The sequence below is a fragment of the Canis aureus genome, unplaced genomic scaffold (assembly GCF_053574225.1).
Source record: "Canis aureus isolate CA01 unplaced genomic scaffold, VMU_Caureus_v.1.0 NW_027326476.1_RagTag, whole genome shotgun sequence".
Taxonomy (NCBI): domain Eukaryota; kingdom Metazoa; phylum Chordata; class Mammalia; order Carnivora; family Canidae; genus Canis; species Canis aureus.
The window spans coordinates 107851-125775 of record NW_027554417.1 but is presented as its reverse complement, the minus strand read 5'-3'; the positions used below and the strand labels follow the sequence as shown (position 1 = coordinate 125775).

At 40.2% G+C, this 17925-nt stretch overlaps 1 protein-coding gene across 5 annotated transcripts in view; it reads right to left on the bottom strand.

The window, feature by feature from the left end:
• Window positions 1-17925, bottom strand: part of LOC144309538 (cullin-4B-like) — a 72861-nt gene that overhangs the window by 12232 nt on the left and 42704 nt on the right. For 3 of the 5 annotated variants that reach the window (XM_077890626.1, XM_077890629.1, XM_077890627.1), the window contains 2 exons: window positions 17666-17770; window positions 16830-16940 (listed from right to left, as the gene is read on the bottom strand). In XM_077890626.1, the coding sequence (XP_077746752.1) occupies window positions 16830-16940; window positions 17666-17770 (216 nt within the window). The remainder of the gene's footprint in view (window positions 1-16829; window positions 16941-17665; window positions 17771-17925) is intronic. The other 2 variants (XM_077890628.1, XM_077890630.1) reach the window with 1 other exon arrangement.

Below are 17925 nucleotides of genomic sequence, written 5' to 3'. Positions count from 1 at the left end.
AGGAAAAGTGCTTAGCACGGAAATTGGGCAGAATGGCAAGAGGACCAGTGAAGCCTCCAGTTTTCTGAGTCACAATGAGAGAAGGGGCTCCGTGATGGTTCATTCTGGGAAAGTGCACCATAAACTGTGGACAAATCTCGGTAATGGGCTGGAGTGTTTGGCCAGCGGGGCATTTGGGAGAAGCCAGTGGATTAGGAGGGCAGCTCCAGACGGAGGTGTCTGTGCCCTGCTGCGTTTTCAGGAGCCCTGCCACTGGGACCACGATCCCAGCAGCACAGGGCCCCAGATCCCAAAGCACCACGATCCTGCACTCCCCTGGGACAGGCGAAAGCAGGGAGGGCACAGGACAGTGAGGACTTTCCTGAAACCTGGCCCCTGCAGGCTGTGAGATCATTGCACCCACGCCATCCCAGGAAGAATCCCAGGAAGACTGGGAGACTGCGGCAGTTAGTGCAGGGAGCTGACTCCAGAGCTAGAATTCTGGCCTGCTCCCCTGTTGTTTTCCTCGTGCCTGGGGGGAAAGCACTGCCAGGGAACAGAGGTCTCACAGGGTAAACAGCTCCCACTGAGCCCTGCACCTGGCAGGGGGTGGGGCAGCTCCTCCAGGTGCACACACCTGAGAATCAGCACAGCAGGCATCTCCCCCAGATGACCAGCTGGAAGAAGAGATGGGAAGAGCAAGTTCTTGACCAAGAACTTGATTTCAATTTCTGGTCTCTGAACTCGAAATAATAATCTATGGTGAACGTAGGTCGTGGTTGATATTCTTGACTCAATCCACTCATACAGCCACTCTGCACTGGAAAAATGACTACAAAGAATAATTCACCACGGGAGAATCTGCCACAGAGTTACAGAGTTTGGATTACAATTCGAAGTCAGAAAGCCAATTCAGATGCACAATTATAAACTACTCGTAGTTCTTGAAAAAAGCATAAAGGATTCAAGAGACTCCATGACTGCAGAACTTGGATCTAATCAGCAAAATTAAAAATCAATGAAATGAGATGCAATCCAAACTGGAGGTCCAAACGACGAGGGTTAATGAGGTGGAAAAAAGAGTGAGAGACATAGAACACAAGCTGGTGGCAAGGAAGGAAGCTGAGGAAAAAAGAGAAAAACAAGTGAAAGACCATGAGGAAAGTGTAAGGAAAATAAATGACAGCCTCATTAGGAAAAATATACATATAATTGGGGTTCTAGAGAGCACCAACAGGGACAGAGGGCCAGAAAGCATATTTGAATAAATCATAGCTGAGAACTTCCCTAATTTGGGAGAGAAACAGGCATTCAGATCCAGGAGAGAGGGAGGTTCCCCCCAAAATCAATAAAAAACTTTCAACACCCTGACATTTAATAGTGAAACTTGCAAATTCCAAAGATAGAGAGAAAATCCTTAAATCAGCAATAGACAAGAGAATTCTAAGTTATATGGCAATAAATATTAGATTCACAGCATACCACTCCAAAGAGACTTGGAAGGAAAGGAAAGGGCTGGCAAGATATACACAGGGTACTAAATGAGAAGACCATGCAACCAAGAATATGTTATCCAGCAAGGCTCTCATTCAGAATAGAAGGAGAGAGAAAGAATTCTAAGATAGGCAAAAACTGAAAGATTATGTGACCACTGAACCAGCTCTGCAAGAAATATTAAGGGGAACCCTGTAAAAGAAAGAGAAAGCCCAAAGAAATAATCCACAAAAACAGGAATGGAATAGGTATTATGATGAAACTAAATTCTTATCTTTCAGTAGTTGCTCTTAAGGTGAATGGGCTAAATGATCCCATCAAAGGATGCAGGGTTTCAGAATGGAAAAAAGCAAGAAGACCCATCTATTTGCAGTCTACAAGAGACTCACTTGAGACCTAAGGACACCTCCAGCCTGAAAATGAAAGGTTGGAGAACCATGCAACATTCAAATGATCCTCAGAAGAAAGCCGGGGTAGCAATCCTTATATCAAATAAATTAAAGTTTATCCCAAAGCCTGTAGTAAGAGATGAAGAGGGACACCGTTTCATATTTAAAGAGTCTATCCAAAGGAAGACCTAACAGTCATGAAGAGTTATGCCCCTACTGTGGGAGCTAACAAGTACATTAATCAAGTAATAACCAAAAACTACATACTTAGATAATAATACACTAAATAGTAAGAGATATCAACATGGCACTTTCTGCAAATGACAGATATTCTAAGAACATCATCATCAAAGAAACAAGGGCTTTAAGGGCTTTAAAAGATATGCTGGACCAGATAGATTTCACAGATATATACAGAACTTACCATCCAAATGCAAATGAATATACATTCTTCTCAAGTGCACATGAAACTTTCTCCAGAACAGACCACACACTGGGTCACAAATCAGGTCTCAACCAATACCAAAAGACTGGGGTTGTCCCCTACATATTTGCAGAGCACAATGCTCTGAAACTAGAACTCAGTCACAAGAAGAACTCCGGAAGAAACTCAAGTATGTGGAGGTTAACGAGCATCCTACGAAAAGATGAAAGGGTCAACCAGGAAATTAGAGAAGAATTACAAAGATTCATGGAAACTAATGAAAATGAAGATACAATTGTTCAAAATCTTTGGGATACAGCAAAAGTAATCCAGCAAAAGTAATCCTAAGAGGGAAATATGTTGCAATATAAGCATCCTTCAAAAAATTGGAAAAACCCAAATACACAAGCTACCTTCCCACCTACAGGAACTGGAGAAAGAATAGCAAATAAAACCTACACCAAGCAGAAGAAGAGAGATAATAAAGATTTGAGCAGGACTCAATGAAACAGAGGCCAGAAAAACTGTAGAACAGATAGGCGAAACCAGGAGTTGGTTCTTTGAAAGAATTAATAAGACAGATAAACCATTAGCCACCCTTATTAAAAATAAAACAAAAGACAATTAATAAAATCATGAATGAGAAAGGAGAGATCACTACCAACACCAGGGAAACACAAATGATTTAAAAAAACACAGTATGGGGATCCCTGGGTGGCGCAGCGGTTTAGCGCCTGCCTTTGGCCCAGGGCGTGATCCTGGAGACCCGGGATCGAATCCCACATCAGGCTTCCGGTGCATGGAGCCTGCTTCTCCCTCTGCCTGTGTCTCTGCCTCTCTCTCTCTCTGTGACTATCATACATAAATAAAAAAAAAAAATTAAAAAAAAAAAAAACACAGTATGAGCAGCTATACACCAATAAATTAGGCAATCTAGAAGAAATGGATGCATTTCTTGAAAACCTAAATGACCAAAACTGGAACAAGAGGAAATAGAAAACTTGAACACGCCAATAACCAGCGAGGAAATTGAAGGAGTATCAAAAACCTCCCAAGACACAAAAGTCCAGGCAGGGCCAGATGGATTCCCAGGGGAATTCTATCAAACGTTTAAAGAAGAAATGATACCTATGCTACTAGAGCCGTTCAGAATGATAGAAAGGGACGGAATAGTTCCAAGCTCGTTTTATGAGGCCAGGATCACCTTAACTCCAAAACCAAAGACACCACAAAAAAAAGAGAACTATAGACCAATATCCCAGATGAACATGATGCAAAAACTCTCAACAAGATACTAGCCAATAGGACTCAACAGAACATTAAGAAGATTATTCACCACGCCCAAGTGGGATTAATCCCTGGGATACAAGGCCGGTTCAACACCCATAAAACAATAAAAAAAATCAATCTATAGATCATATCAACAAGAGAAAAAACAAGAATAATATGATCCTCTCAACAGATGCAGAGAAAGCATTTGACAAAATACAGTACCCATTTCGGGAACAAAACGCTTCAGAGTATAGGGATAGAAGTAACATTCTCCAGCATCTTAAAAGTCATCTATGAAAAGCGCACAGCAAATATCATTCTCAATGGGGAAACACTGAGAGCCTTTCCCCTAATATCAGGAACAAGACAGGGATGTCCACTCTCACCACTGCTATCCAACACAATATTAGAAATCCTGGCCTCAGCAATCAGGCAACAAAAAGACATTAAAGGCATTCGAATTGGCAAAGAAGAAGTCAAACTCTCCCTCCTCCCAGATGACATGATACTACTGTACGTAGAAAACCCAAAAGACTCCACCCCAAGATTGCTAGAACTCATACGGCAATTTGGCAGTATGGCGGGATACAAAATCAATCCCCAGAAGTCAGTGGCATTTCTATACACTAACAATGAGACTGAAAGAAGAGAAATTAAGGAATCAATCCAATTGACAATTGCACCCAAAACCGTAAGATACCTAGGAATGAACCTAACCAAAGTGGTAAAGGATCGATACCCTAAAAGCTATAGAGCACTTCTGAAAGAAATTGAGGAAGACACAAAGAGATGGAAACACATTCCATGCTCATGGATTGGCAGAATTAATCTTGTGAAAACGTCAATGTATTACCCAGGGCAATTTACACGTTTAATGCAATCCCTATCAAAATACCATGGACTCTATTCAGAGAGTTAGAACAAATTATTTGAAGATTTGTGTGGAATCAGAAAAGACCCCAAATACCCAGGGGAATTTTAAAAAAGAAAACCATAGGTGGGGCCATCACAATGCCAGATTTCAGGTTGTACTACAAAGCTGTGGTCATCAAGACAGTGTGGTACTGGCACAACAAAAACAGACACATAGGTCAATGGAACAGAATAGAGAATCCAGAAGTGGATCCTCAACTTTATGGTCAACTGATATTCGATAAAGGAGGATAGATTATCCACTGGAAGAAAGACAGTGTCTTCAATAAATGGTGCTGGGAATATTGGACATCCACATGCAGAAGAATGAAACTAGACCACTCTCTTTCACCACACACAAAGATCAACGCAAAATGGATGAAAGATCCAAATGTGAGACAAGATTCCATCAAAATCGTAGAGGAGAACACAGGCAACACCCTTTTTGAATTCGGCCACAGTAACTTCTTACAAGATACACCTATGAAGGCAAAAGAAACAAAAGCAGAAATGAACTATTGGGACTTCATCAAGATAAGAAGCTTTGGCACAGCAAAGGATACAGCAACAAAACGAAAAGAGAGCTGACAGAATGGGAGAAGATATTTGCAAATGACATATCAGATAAAGGGCTAGTTTCCAAGATCTATAAAGAACTTACTAAACTCAACACCATAGAAATAAACAACCCAATCATGAAATGGGCAAAAGACATGAACAGAAACCCCACAGAGAAAGACACAGACATGGTCAACACACACATGAGAAAACGCTCTGCATCACTTGCCATCAGGGAAATACAAATCAAAACCACCATGAGATACCACCTCACACCAGTGAGAATGGGGCAAATTAACAAGGCAGGAAACCACAAATGTCGGAGAGGATGTGGAGAAAAGGGAACCCTCTTACACTGTTGGTGGGAATGTGCAATGGTGCAGCCACTCTGGAAAACTGTGTGGAGGTTCCTCAAAGAGTTAAAAACAGACCTGCCCTTAAACCCAGCAATTGCACTGTTGGGGATTTACCCCAAAGATACAGATGCAATGACATGCCGGGACACCTGCACCCCGATGTTTCTAGCAGCAATGTCCACAACAGCCAAACTGTGGAAGGAGCCTCGTTGTCCATTGAAAGATGAATGGATAAAGAAGATGTGGTTTATGTATACAATGGAATATTACTCAGCCATTAGAAATGACAAATACACAGCATTTGCTTCAACGTGGATGGAACTGGAGGGTATTATGCTGAGTGCAATGAGTCAATCAGAGAAGGACAAACATTATATGTTCTCATTCATTTGGGGAATATAAATAATAGTGAAAGGGAATGGAAGGGAATGGGAGAAGAATTGGGTAGGAAATAACACAAAGGGAGACAGAACATAGGACTCCTACCTCTGGGAAATGAACTAGGGGTGGTGGAAGGGGAGGAGGGCGGGGGTGGGGGTGACTTGGTGGGGGGCACTGACAAGGGCACTTGATGGGATGAGCAATGGGTGTTATTCTGTATGTTGGCAAATTGAACACCAATAAAAAATAAATTTATTATTTAAAAAAAAAAAGAAAATGCTCCACATCACCTGCCATCAGGGAAATACATACAAAACCACAAGGAGGTACCACCTCACACCAGTGAGAATGGGAAAAAGTAACAACACAGGAAACCACAAATGTAGTGGAGGATGTGGAGAAAGGGGAACCCTCCTGCACTGTTGGTGGGAATGTGAACTGATGCCACCACTCTGGAAAACTGTGTGGAGGTTCCTCAAAGAGTTAAAAATAGATCTGCCCTACGACCCAGCAAGTGCACTGCTGAGGTTTTACCCCAAAGATACAGATCCAGTGAAACACCAGGACACCTGTACCCTGATGTTTATAGCAGCAATGGCCACAATAGCCAAATGTGGAAGGAGTCCTGGTGTCCATCAAAAGATGAATGGATAAAGAAGATGTGGTTTACGTATACAATGGAATATTACTCAGTCGTCAGAAACAACAAATACCCACCATTTGCTTTGACGTGGATGGAACTGGAGGGTATTATGCTGAGTGAAAATAAGTCAATCGGAGAAGGACAAACATTATATGTTCTCATTCATTTGGGGAATATAAAAAATAGTGAAAGAGAATAAAGGGGAAAGGAGAAAAAATGAGTGGGAAATATCAGAAAGGGAGACAGAACCTGGGAGGCTCCTAACTCTGGGAAAGGAACAAGGGGTGGTGGAAAGGGAGGTGGGCGGGGTGTGGGGGTTCCTGTGTGACGCGTGGTGAGAGGGGCACTTGATGGGATGAGCACTGGGTATTATGCTATATGTTGGCAAATTGAACTCCGATAAAAAAAAACAAGAATACATAACTCAGAAACGGGCCCTCAACTCTCGGGTCAACTAATATTTGACAAAGCAGAAAGGAATTTCCCCTGGAAAAAGGACAGTCCCTTCAATAAATGGTGCTTGGAAAATAGGACAGCCATGTGCAGAAGAATGAAACTAGACCATTCTCTTATACCATACACAAAGATTAACTCAAGGTGGATGAAAGATCTAAAAGGAGACCGCAATCCATCAAAATCCTATAGGAGAACACAGGAAACACCCTTTCTGAACTTGCCCACAGCAAGTTCTTGCAAGATACCTCTATGAAGGCAAGGGAAACAAAAGCTAAATGAACTATTGGAACTTCATCAGGATAAAAAGCTTTTGCTCAGGAAAAGAACAATAAACTAAACTAAAAGACAACCTACAGAATGGGAGAAGATATTTGCAAATGACCTATCAGATAAAGGGCTGGTATCCAAGCCCTTATTAAACTCAGCAGCAGAGAAACAAATAATTCAATCATGAAATGGGTGAAAGACATGAACGAAATTTCACCAAGGCAGACATAGACATGGCCAACAAGCACATGAGGAAATGCTCTGCATCGCTTGCCATCAGGGAAATACAAATCAAAACCACAACGCAGTACCACCTCACACCAGTGGGAATGGGGAAAATTAACAAGGCAGGAAACCACAAAAGTTGGAGAAGATGTGGAGAAAGGAGAGCCCTCCTGCACTGTTGGTGGGAATGTGAGGTGATACAGCCACTCTGGAAAACTGTGTGGAGGTTCCTCGATGAGTGAAAAATAGAACTACCTCAGCAGCCATGGTGGCTCAGTGGTTTAGCACTGCCTTCACTTCAGGGTGTGATCCTGGAGTCCTGGGAACAAGTCCCAGGTCGGGCTTCCTGCATGGAGGCAGCTTCTCCGTCTACTTGTGTCTCTGCTTCTCTGTTTCTTTCATGAATAAAAAAAAAAAAAAAAAACAAAAAAACGAATAGAACTACCCTCTGACCCAGCAATTGCACTACTGGGTATCCCAAAGATACAGATGCAGTGAAACAGCCGGACACCTGCACCCCAATGTTTGTAGCAGCAATGTCCACAATAGCCAAACTGTGGAAAGAGCCTCAGTGTCCGTCGAGGACAAGAATGGATAAAGAAGATGTGCTCTATGTATATAACGGAATATTCCTCAGCCATTAGAAACAACAAATAACCACCATTTGCTTCAACGTGGATAGAAATGGAGGGTGTTATGCTGAGTGCTTAATAATTTGAGAAGGACAAACATTGTATGGTCTCATTCTTACTGGGAACATAAAAAAACTGAAAGAGATTAAAGGGGAAAGGAGAGAAAATAAGTGGGAAGTATCAGTGAGGGTGACAGAACATGAGAGACTCCTAACTCTGGGAAAGAACAAGGGGTGGTGGAAGAGGAGGTGGGCAGGGGGATGGTGACTGGGTGACGGGCACTGATGGGGGCACTTGATGGGATGAGCACTGGTTATTTTATTAGATGTTGGCAAATCGAACTCCAATAAAAATATACAAAAATAATAATAAATAAAACAAGCCATCCCTGCAAGAAATATTAAAGTTGCCTCTTGGAGGGCAAAGCAGAAACAAAATGTTACATAAAACAAGGAAACACCAGAAAAAAGATCTCCAGAACGGAGAAAACAAGCTATACAATGAGAATATACATTTTATATCAATAATGAATTTGAATGTAAGTAAACTAAATGCTTCTATCAAAATACACAGAGTGTTAAAATGATTAAAAAAAAAAAACAAGATCCAACTGTAAACTGTCAATAAGAGACTTGTTTTAGAGCTAAAGACAGCTGCAGATTAAATGTTGGGGGCGGGGGTAAAAATATTTTTCATGCAAATGAAAGTCCAAAGAAAGCTGCAGTAGCCTTACTTCCCCTAGACAAACTAGACTTTATTTGTATGTTTTAAAGATTGATTGATTGATTTTTACCAACAGTGTGTGAGCAAGCAGAAGCAGGGGAAGTGGAAAGCAGAAGGAGAAGCTCTCCACAGAGCAGGGAGCACATGTGCGACTTCTAGGACCTGGAAATCACCACCTTAGCCAAAGGCAGATGTTTAATTCCCTGAGCCACTAACGGTTCCCCCAAACTAGACTTTAAACCAAAGACTGTATTAACAGATGAGGAAGGGCACTATACCAAAATAAAGAGGTCTATCCAACAAAAAGATCTAAAGATTGTAATCATTTATGTCTTCAATGTGGCATGTTAATACATAAAAACATGTTAATATATAATACAATAAATGATTACCATAAAGGTACTCATTAATAATAATACAATAGTAGTAAGGGACTTAAATACCCGACTTACAGCAATGTGGAAACAGCATAAGTTCACCTTGACTAATGGATAAAGATGATGTGAGATATATACATTAAATGGACTGTTAGTCATCAAAAATAATGAAATCTTACCTGTTGCAATGATAGAGAATATAGGGCTAGTCAAAACATGTCAGAGAAAAACAAATGACACGTAACTTCACCAACCGTGGGATTGAAGAAACGACACAGGAGGGCCTGGAATGCTGTGAATCCTCTTCTAAGTAGGAAGATTGCAGCAATACAGGCCTAGCTTAAGAAGTAAGCAAAACAGGGATGTCTAGGTGGCTCACCTAGATGCACCCAGCAATTGCACTACTGGGGATTTACCCCAAAGATAGAGATGCACTGAAAAACCAAGAAACCTGCACCCCAATGTTTATAGCAGCAATGCACTGAGCATCTGCCTTCGGCTCAGGGCGTGATCCTGGAGTCCCAGGATCGAGTCCTGCATCGTGCTCCCTGCACGGATCCTGCTTCTCCCTCTGCCTATGACTCTGATTCTCTCTCTCTCTCTCTCTGTGTGTGTGTGTGTGTGTGTCTCGTGAATACAGAAGTAAAATAAAAATAAATATATCCAAAAAAGAAGCAAGCAAAACATAAACCTTCAACCCAACAGGAAGAGAAATAGAAGAAAAAAGATAGTAAGAGGGAGGAAATAAGATCAGAGATGAAATAAATTGAATATTGATTAACAAGGTAACAGAAAAGATCAATGAGTTGGTTCTTTAAAAAATACCAACTGAGGGAAGAAGTAAAATAGCAGAGCAATAGGGGGACCCTAAGATTGCCTTATCCTTTGAACTCAGCTAGATAAGTAGCAAATCATTCCAAACGCAATCTGAATGCTGAGAAAACAAACTGCACAACTGGCGGGGGTGGGGGGGAAGGCCATACTATGAAAAATTAGGACATACAGAGATGAGATTCCAAAGAGAAAAGAATCACAGGAGCTACAGCAGAGAGCCTTGCTCTCAGAGAGAGGATAGAGAAAGAAACAGAAAAAAACAGGGGATACAGATTGCCCCAGAGAAACACTTCCACAAAACCAGGGGAAAATTAGAGCAGATGATTATCGACAGATTTTACAGGCAGGGGAGCAAAAAAGCTGAAGGTTTAGAAGACCACAGCATGTTCCATCGCATATTTCACATCTTCTTAATCCATCTGTTCATGGGCAGCTTAGCTCTTTCCACTGTTTGGCTACTGTGGACACTGGGGTACATATGCCTTCACAAATCACTATTTCTTGTATCCTTTGGAATAAATACCTAATAGTGCAATTGCTGAATACTTCTATTTGTAACGTTTTGAGAAACCTCTATAATGTCTTCCACAATGGTGCACCACTTTGCATTCCCACCAACAGATTCTCCTTTCTCTGCAGCCTCACCAACATCCATTGTTTGTTGACTTGTTTATTTTAACCATTCTGACTGGTGTGAGGTGGGATCTCATTGCGGTTTTGATTCGTATTTCCTTGATGGCATGTGATGTGGAGCATCTTCTCATTTGTCTGTTGGTATCTGGATGTCTTCTCTGGAGACATGTCTTCATGTCTGTTCACATCTTCTGCCCATTTCCTAACTGGATTTTGTATTTTGGGGGTATTGATTTTGAGGAGTTATTTATAAACTCTGGATACTAGCCCTTATTCTGTTATTTCTGGATATCTTCTCCATTCTGTAAGTTGCCTTTTAGTTTTGCTGATCATTTCTTTTCCTGTCCAAAAGCTTTTTATCCTGATGGAAGTGCCAATAGTACATTTTTGCTTTTGTTTCTCTTGCCTCTGGAGACCGTTCTAGCAGGAAGTTGCTGTGGGGGAGGTCAAAGCGGTTGCTGATCGTGTTTTCTTCTACGATGCTGATGGATGCCGGTCTCACATTTAGGTCTTTCCACCCTTTTTGAATTTCTATTTGTGTATTATATAAAAAGGGGTCCAGCTTCCTTCTTATACGTGTGACTGTCCAATTTCCCCAACATCATTTGTTGAACAGCAGTCTTTTTCCCCATTGGATTTTCTCTCCTGCTTTTTTGAAGATTACTTAAGCACAGATTTGAGGTCCATTTCTAAGTACTCTATTTTATGATCTATGTGTCTGTTTTTATGCCAGTAGCATACTGTCTTGATGATCACAACTTTAACACACAGTTTGAAGTCTGGGATTGTGATGTCTCCTGCTTTGTTTTTCCTTTTTCAATGTTCCTTTGGCAATTCACAGGGTACTTTCTGGTTCCATACAAATTTTAGGAGTGTTTGTTCTGGGTCTGTGAAAAATGCTGGTGAGGTTCTAATAGAGTTTGCCTTCCATGTGTACATGGCTACAGCCAGTCACTTAGACACATGTTAACAATATCTGTTCTTCCAATCCATGAGGAAGGAATGTGCTTCCATTTTTTCATGTCTTTCTCAATTGCTTTCATTAGTGTTTTATACTTTTCAGAATCCTGATCTTGACCCTCTTTGGCTAGGTATATTCCTAGGCAGAGCACATGGTTTCTGATGCAACTGGAAATGGGATCAACTCCTTGAATTCATTTTATTGTTGTTGTGCAGACTTCTGTAGTTGAGTTTGTATCCAGCACCTGTGCTGAATTCCTTTCTCAATTCTAGCAATGTTTTTGGTGAAGTCTTTTGGGTTTTCTATATAGCATCATGTTATCTGAAAACAGTGAAAGTCTGACTTCTTTGCCAATGTGAGTGCTTGCCTTTTATTTCCCTTTGCTGTCTGATTGGGTTTTTAAATATATTTTTTATTGGAGTTCGATTTTCCAACATCTAGTATAACACCCAGTGCGCATCCCATCAAGTGCCCCCATCAGTGCCTATCACCCAGTCACCCCATGTCCTTCCCCACTTCCTCTTCCACTACCCCTTGTCCTTTCCCAGAGTTAGAGGAGTCTCTCGTGTTCTGTCACCCTCACTGATATTTCCTATTCATTTTCTCTCCTTTCCCCTTTAATCTCTTTCACTATTTTCTATATTCCCTGTATGAATGAGACCATACAATGTTTGTCCTTCTCCGAATGGCTTATTCACTCAGCAAAATACCATCCAGTTCCACCCACGTTTTGAAGCAAATGGGTATTTGTTGTTTCTAATGGCTGGGGAATATTCCATTGTATACATAGACCACATCTTCTTTATCCATTCATCTTTTGATTGACAACAAGGCTCCTTCCACAGTTTGGCTATTGTGGACATTGCTGCTATAAACATTGGGGTGCAGGTTTTTCACTGCATCTGGGGTAAGTCCCCAGCAGTGCAATTGTTGGGTCATAGGGCAGGTCTGTCTTTAACTCTTTGAGGAACCTCCACACAGTTTTCCAGAGTGACTGTACCAGTTCACATTTCCACCAGCAGTGCAGGAGAGATCCCCTTTCTCCACATCCTCTCCAACACTTGTGGTTTCCTGTCTTGTTAATTTTCGCCATTCTCACTGGTGTGAGGTGGTATCTCATTGTGGTTTTGATTTGTATTTCCCTGATGGCAGGTGATGTGGAGCATTTTCTCATGTGCTTGTTGGCCACGTGTAGGTTTTCTATGAAGAAATAAATGTTCACGTCTTCTGCTCTTTTCATGACTGGATTGTTTGTTTCTTCGCCATCGAGTTTAGTAAGTTCTTTATAGATCTTAGATACTAGCCCTTTATCTGATACGTTATTTGCAAATATCTTCTCCCTTTCTGTAGGTTGTCCTTTAGTTTTGTGTGTTGTTTCTTTGGCTGTGCAGAAGCTTTTTATCTTGATGAAGTCTCAATAATTCATTTTTGCTTTTGTTTCTCTTGCCTTCATGGATGTATCTTGCAAGAAGTTGCTGTGGTCGAGTTCAAAAAGGGTTTTGCCTGCGTTCTCCTCTAGGATTCTGATGGAATCTTGTCTCACATTTAGATCTTTCATCCATTTTGAGTTGATCTTTGTGTAGGGTGTAAGAGAGTGGTCTAGTTTCATTCTTCTGCACATGGCTGTCCAATTTTCCCAGCACCATTTATTGAAGAGACTGTCCTCTTTCCAGTGGATATTCTTTCCAGCTTTGTCAAATATTAGTTGACCATGGAGTTGAGGGGCCTTTTCTGGGTTCTCCTTTCGATTCCCCTGATATGTGTTGTTGTCTGATTGTTGAGGCTAAGAACTTCCCTTACTATGTTAAACAACACTGCAGAGAGTGGGCATCCCTGTGATGTGTCTGTCCTTTTCCTTAGCACAAAAGGTCTGTTTTCCCCACTAAGGATGATATTACTTGTGGGTCTTTCATATATGGCCTTTATGATGTTGAGGTATGTTCCCTCTATCCCTACATTGTTGAAGGCTTTTATCAAGAAAGGATGTTGTTTTACCTAATGTTTTTTCTGTATCAGTTGAGAGGATCATAAGGTTCTTGTCCTTTCTTTTATTAATGTGCTGTACCGTGTTGATTGATTTGCAGATGCTGAACCATCCTGGTAGCCCAGGAATAAATCCCACTTGGTCATGGTAAGTAATACTAAAAATGTAACCATTTCATCTGATTAGTTACTACCTTGTGAGAATTTCTGCATCATTAGGGATACTGGTCTATAATTCTCTGGTAATGGCTTTTTTATGTACCATAAACTTTGAGCCAGTGCCCTGTCCTAAGAGTAAATGGAGGTCCACACTGTGCCAGATCCCTAAATTTGGAGTTATAAAACTCAGGCCCACACTTGAGATAAAACACAGGAAGAAAATGCTGCCTGACAGGTATATAGCTATGGCATAGAGTGAAGGCAAGAATCTGATGGAAATCTGGGACACAAGAGGGAAGAATGTTTGCTTTTCTCTAAGGGATGAGGAGTGGCAGGTAACATCTGCTCCAGGGATGAGAGAGTGGGGTGAAACCATTTCCCTTACCCATCAATACTGATCTACTCTCTTGAGCAATACAGCACTCCAGTGGAGGATGGATCCACTTACAAGCCCCACCACCATGTGCTCTGCAGTTTCATTTTTCCTCAGATTGTCTGCATGAGAACCAACAAGGCAAGACCTCAAACAGAAGATGAGAAAAAAAAACCCTTACAAGGACCAAGACTACTGATCACAGACTGCTGCAAGGGGTCAACTCTATTGGAAATAAGATCTAGCCTCTTTTAACAACCAGACCAAAACTCACCTCTTAAGACTGCCACACACTGGACAAGGTCCAAATACTCCCCACTGTAGGTGAAGAGAAATTCTGCGAAGGACTGACCTGAAGGTAGGGGCAGCCAATACACAACAGCACGGTACACATTATGAAACATTTCCTAAAGCATGAAGTCTAAGATAGTATAAGACTCTTCTTAACATAGTACTATTAATTATTAATGGATTATTACTACTATTAAGTTAATATATCACGATAACTTTCAGTACTAAGAATGTAACAGACTTCCACACACACACACACACACACACACACACACACACACACAAACACGGAGTGGCCTAGACAAAATGGCAAGATGGAGGATTTCACACCAAAGGAAAGAACAGTAAGACTCCACAGCCAGGGATCTAATCAAAACATGTGTGAGTAACATGCCTGAGCAAGAATTTAAAACAATCATAAGGGTACTAGCTGGGCTTGAGAAAAGCATGGAAGACACCAGAGAGTCCCTTCCTAGAGAGATAAAACAATGAAAACAAAAGGTTTAACTTTAAAATGATACCACCAAGATCCATTTCATAGAGGAGTCCCAGAAGAAAAAGAGTGGAAAAGGGGCAGAATATTAATTTCATCAGGCAACCTCAGTGGCTCAGTGGTTTGGTGCCGCCTTCAGCCCAGGGTGTGATCCTGGAGATCCGGGATGGAGCCGGATTCTCTCCCTTTTCTCTTCTCCCCCTCTTCCCCTTTCCCTCTCATGATTAAATAAATAAAATCTTTAAAAAAATATTAATTTCATCAATGTACAGCTGAGAACTGCCCTAACCTGGGTAATGAAACAGACATCCAAATCCAGGAAGCACAGAGAAATCCCATCAAATTCAACAAACAATGTACAACACCAACACTTTTTATAGTAAACTTTGCAAAATACAGAGATAATCCAGAAGCAAAAGGGAAAAGAAATACCTAACCGATAAGGCAAGACACTGAAAAAATCAGGTTTGCAGTAGATCTCTCCACAGAAATATTACAGACCAGAAGAAAGTGGCAAATACACACAACATACTAAAGGTGGAAAAACGCAAGTTTTCCCACAACACTGTCATTCAGAATAAAAGTAGAGATAAAGAGTTTTCCAGGAAAAAAAAAAAAAAAAAAAAACGATAGGAGTTCATAACCACTAAACCAACCCTGCAAGAAATTCACAGGGGAATCCTTGAGTGGAGAAAAAAAAAGCCAAAACAAGAAAGAATATCATTAGAAACACCAAATCCACAGGTAACAAAAGGGCACTAAATTCGTATCTATCAATAATCATTCAGAATCTAAGTAGGCTAAATATTTCAATCAAAAGACATAAGATGTCACAATGGATTAAAAAAGAAAAATAAGACCCATCTATATGGCGCCTACAAGAGAGTCATTTTAGATCCAAAGACACCTGCAGATTAAAAGGAAGGAATTTAATGGTTTTCAAAAGGAAGCTAAAGTACTCATCTTTTCCATCAGGCAAACTGGATTTTAAAACAAAAACTGACAGATGAAGAATGGTAGTACATCTTAAGTATCCATGAAGAGGATCTAACAATTGCAAATATTTTTGTGTTCAACATGGGAACAGCCACATATACAAATCAGTTAATCACAAACATAAACTTAATGACTGATAATAATACAATAATAATAATACAGTAGGGGACTTTATATCCCACTCACAATGGACAGATCATCAAAGCAAGAGATCAACAAAGTCTGAGAGCTTTGAATTACACCTTGGACGGGATGTAGTCAACAGACATATTCAGAGCATTCCTATTGCAAGAGAATACACATTCTTCTCAGGTGCACATGGAATATTTTCAAGAATAGATCACATACTGGATCACAAATCGCCCCCGTTCAAGTACAAAAGTTTGAAATCATACCATATATATTTTCAGCCACAATGCTGTGAAACTTGGAGTCAACCACAAGAAAAAAATTGGAAAGATGACAAATACAAGGAGGGTAATGAACATCCTCCTAAATAATGAATGGGTTAACTCGATATTAAAGAAAAAATTGAAAAATACATAGAAACAAATGAAAATGAGAATATGAGAGTCCAAAACATCTGCAATGCAGCAAAGGCAGTCCTAAGAGGGAAGTAGATAGCAATTCAGGCCTGTCTTAAGAAAGAAGAAAAGTCTCAAATGCACAATCTCACCTTGCACCTAAAGGATTTAGAAAAAGAACAGCAAATAAAGCTTAAATCCAGCAGAAGGGAAATAGTAAATATTAGAGCAGAAATAAATGATACAGAAACAAGAGAAAAGGTAGAAAGGACAACAAAGTCAGAGCTGGTTCCTTAAAACAAGAAATGAAATTGATAAACTTCTAGCTAAACTTATCAAAAGAAAAGAGAAAGGACCTAAGTAAGTAAAATCATGAACGAAAAGGAGATCACGACCAACACTGAAAGGAAATCATTGTTCTCCATGCAGATTCATGAAACACAGAACCAAAAAAAAAAGACTAAAATAAACAATATACATGTCAAGATACACACCTTGTTTCAGTTTGGACAGCATTGATTTTTCTGCATCAACTGAAGCACTCTTACCAAGCAAGAGACGTCTGGCTAAATCTTTTTTGTAGAAGGCTTTGAAAACATCTTTTCCTGTTTTAAGGAAAAGCACCTGAATGTTAGACTTGGAAAATGCAAAATGATAATACCAGATACCAATGAAATGACATGCTATATCCAATAATATTTGAAAATCATGTAAATATTAACAGCAAGTGAAACTAAACGGTCACACGTTAATGTGATTATATGTATATAAAATATCTGAAAATACATACATCCACATCATGAACAGTCAAATTATTGGTTGCCAGAAACTGAAAGCAAGAAAGTAATGATGAATGACTGCTTAATTTGCAGGGAGTTAGTTTATGATTAAAAAGTTAAAAGCCAGGTAATTGTGATGGCTGCCCAACAATGTGAACATACTTACCATTACTAAATTGTAAACTGTTTTAACTTACCAGTTTTAGAACCATAAAAACTATTCAATTGCAATTTATGTTGGGATTTGCACATAATTCTTTAATTTCTTCTACAAATGCTATTATTGTTTTAAACACTATTTTTAAAAGAATTTATTTATTTGAGAGAGAGAGTAGGCATGAGAGATACAGCCAGAAAACACAAGCAGGGGGAGCAACAGGCAGAAGCAGAAGGAGAACCAGGCTCCCCATTCCAGCAAGGAGTCCAATGCAGGGCTCCATCCCAGGATCCTAGGATCATGACTTGAGCTGAAGGCAGACACTTAACTGACTGAGCCACCCAGGCGCCCTGTTCCAAACTTTTAAATACACATTTTAAACCAGTCTACTCACCATTAATGAACCTAAATAAAACTATTACTTTATCTAGTAATTCTTCAAGTTCTTCATCTGTAGCTTCTTTGTTACCTGCACGAAGTTTTGAATCCACATACTTTGCTAAAATGTAAAAAATAACTTTCTAAGTAATGCTACATTTTCAAATATATACTACAAACAAAAAAAAAATTTCCTTTCAAATAAGTATTTTCCTCCAGAGCAAGGCGCATTTTCATAAAACAGAAAACCAATAATTGAGCTGATGGACAGAGAAA